Source organism: Coffea arabica, chromosome 1e, assembly GCF_036785885.1.
Source record: "Coffea arabica cultivar ET-39 chromosome 1e, Coffea Arabica ET-39 HiFi, whole genome shotgun sequence".
NCBI lineage: Eukaryota > Viridiplantae > Streptophyta > Magnoliopsida > Gentianales > Rubiaceae > Coffea > Coffea arabica.
Genome location: NC_092311.1, coordinates 4,927,054 through 4,930,068, shown reverse-complemented (window position 1 = coordinate 4,930,068; position 3,015 = coordinate 4,927,054). Strand labels below are relative to the sequence as shown.

Genomic DNA, 3,015 nt, shown 5'->3' with positions numbered 1-3,015 from the left:
TTTGGGGAGTAAAGTACTACTTATGTATTTTTCAAGCATTCAACCCAAGTACCAATTAAAGCAAAAGTTTCTGGTACCAAACGTACTACAATTCAAAATTGAGGGGGCTAAAAAGAAAAGTAAGGTGGGGCCCAACGGTCATCAAATTCTATCAAATTTCCACAAAGCACCCCGATTGAACTAAACCGGAAAATTCATTGGGCACCTCCAGCTTCTTCAATTTGTCAATTTTTGCCCCATCCATTTTACCTAAGAAAAACTCCTGGTCGGCTGAGCCACTCTTCAGTATCACTAACTCGTCCATTTTAATTCCGATTGCTCCTTCTCCAGCTCCGGAATTTGACTCGGGCCAACTCGCCGGCTTCCCATCATTTCCTACTCCAACACATGATCTTGGACATTTTCCAGGTTTCCAAACCCCCTCAACTCGGCTCCAGTCACCCGTGTCGAGTTGATATGACTCGCAACTACTTTCAAACTCGCCTTGAGCCTCCGTCTCGTACCCGCTCACCACCCAGAACTTATTACCAATTACGACTCCTTCACACTCGTCACGTTCTTGACTCATCTGAGTCAACTCAACCCACTCGTCTTCCGAAACGTTATAAGCCCACAAAGATTTCAGTGCATTCTTGTTCTCATCATGCCCGCCTGCTACATAAACTTTGCTCCCAATTGCACCAACTGCGAAAAATGATCTCTTTGATGGCATGTCTTTCCCTTGAGTCCACCCCTGAGTCGTGAAATCGTACACGAAAACATCTCGAACCGGGTCATAACTCGCCGGGTTCCATCCACCCATGACAATTAGCTTTCCTTCACAGCTGGCCGGCTGACAAAACAAAGGCAGCCCATCTGGATACTTGGAAACTGGACCGAGTCGCTCCCACGTCTGACTCACCGGGTCAAACACAGTGAGTCCGTAACTCGGTGAACTCGCAGGTTTTGCATCAGGGATGGTTTTTTCTGCAGGAAATGCCTGGACTAAGCAAGCCAATTTTTCGGTGTACCCATATTTCTTCCTGTGGTAGTAAAATTCTTGACTTCTCAGCAGCTGGCTCCATTGGCGACACACTTGAGTGGCAACTCGGTGAGCCGTGTAGGGTAACCGAGTCAAACACTCTAGACCGAGTTCCTCGGGCAAGGCTGGAATTAATTCCATAACTTAGTGATTTTTGTGGAGAGAAAAATAAGGAAGGAAGTTGATGAGAAGAATGTTTGGAAAGATTTGATGAGTTTGGAGGATATAATAGTGGCTATTTATAGTCCAGATTTTCAAGTGTTTGGCAATTGTTGTCTAAAGGCATTTATTGTCCATATTTGCTTAACTTTTGCAACTTGTTCTAGAAAAGAGCCTTCTTTTAAGGAAAAGGCCAAAAAAAAAAAAACTACGCGATACGCACTAATGTATTCCTGAGCAAGAGGGGAAAAATCCATGCAACTCATGAAGGCAAGTAGACAAAACAATAAGTCTAAGATAAACTAATAATTGCATGTCATGCATGACATTTACAATTTCAAGTTTTATTGGGTAAGGGATTATTATACTACTTGAGTAACATCAGTGACTTTTGAAATTTGGATACACATAATAAAGTTCAAATTATTGCTCATTACCACATTGGATACTAAAAAATTGTGTGGAAGTTATAGGAGAATGAGTGATACGTCCTAAGTTCCTTAAAAAAGTGAAAAGAATACGATGAAGATTTCAACAAGAGAAGCTTGTAGGACATTTAGAAAATTTAATAGGCAATTCAGACATATTAGAGACTAATTAATTTGTAATAAGTGTCTATAACTTTCAAAATTACAATTGTCTTAATATGATTATATTGGTTTTGATTTTGTATTTCTGGTTGCGATATGAAGTGTTTTTCATGTTATATTAGTGATGTGCATAGATTATCAACATTTTTTTATTTAGATCCTCTGTTCTTGCATTGCTATCAGAAATAAATAAGCAGACAAATAAAGGACAAAGGGATTAATCTCAGCAGTTTATTGTAACTTTTTTAAGCTTAAAGTTTAGGTTTCTCCAAATCATTAGTTTACCTTAGTTTAAAAGGGCTTTGAGGAAAGGTTTTTTGTTCTTTAAACTATTTAAAACCAAAAATAGTTTTCAAATTTTCCTATAAGTTTTAAACAATCAATGTTGTGCTTAATTAGCTTACAACAAGAAAAACTTACTGTTGAAAATAAAAGGGTTATTATTACTTTACCCCCTTAAACTATATTACTACTATCAGTTTACCCCCTAACGTTATCTTTTAGTCACTTTACCCCCAAGACTAACGGTCAAAATGACTAAAAGATAACGTTAAGGGGAAAATTGATAGTAGCACCAAACGTTAATGGGGTAAAGTGATAATAACCCAAAACAAAACCCAAAGTATTTAAAACAAACACCAAAATCAACTGTGTCTACACTTATTTTTTTGTGACTTTTAAAAGGATATATAAAACTCTAAATTGTTCATGCACATTACACCTGAGGCTGACTTTTATGTTATCAAATGGAAGATACCAATTTGTGGCTTTTGACTTTGCTGATGTATTTGTTAAAGAAATTGGAGAGGGACTGAACACTTACACTTGGAACCATATACAATGTATAGCATTATGATCTTCAACTAATACTGCCCCATCAATGTAGTAGGAAGTATTTTTATATGTATATATAGTTATTTAATTAATTGGCCTATTTTTAAATAGGTTGGGGAGTTTGTTATTTTTTTGGCCGTAATCGCCATGACCCTTGTTCCTTTGTACTAGGTCGGCTTTGTCCTTGTTTGCACTTGATCGAATTAAATGCTTTGTTTTTTTGTAAGAAAAGAAGGATAACAAGATAACCCCCCCCCCCCCCCCCCAACAACCAAAAAAAAAAAAAAAAGAAGAAGATACAAACTTGGAGATGTATATTTTGACCAAATGTTAGTTTAGAAAGTAGAAACCTACATTCCTTTAGGATACAAAATTGAGTACAGTCAAGCTAATGAATGTCTCTATAACAGC

At 37.3% G+C, this 3,015-nt stretch overlaps 1 protein-coding gene across 1 annotated transcript; it reads right to left on the bottom strand.

Moving 5' to 3' along the window:
- On the bottom strand, nucleotides 1-1,240 carry LOC113698445 (F-box/kelch-repeat protein At2g44130). The gene has a single exon (XM_027218271.2). The coding sequence runs from the start codon at nucleotides 1,160-1,162 to the stop codon at nucleotides 152-154; it is 1,011 nt and encodes a 336-aa protein (XP_027074072.1). The 5' UTR covers nucleotides 1,163-1,240; the 3' UTR covers nucleotides 1-151.
- Between the last annotated feature and the right edge of the window lie 1,775 nt (nucleotides 1,241-3,015).

What these genes read in the sequence shown, in the direction of transcription:
- LOC113698445 (XM_027218271.2), bottom strand. Translation starts at nt 1,162, where the DNA reads ATGGAATTAATTCCAGCCTTGCCCGAGGAACTCGGTCTAGAGTGTTTG.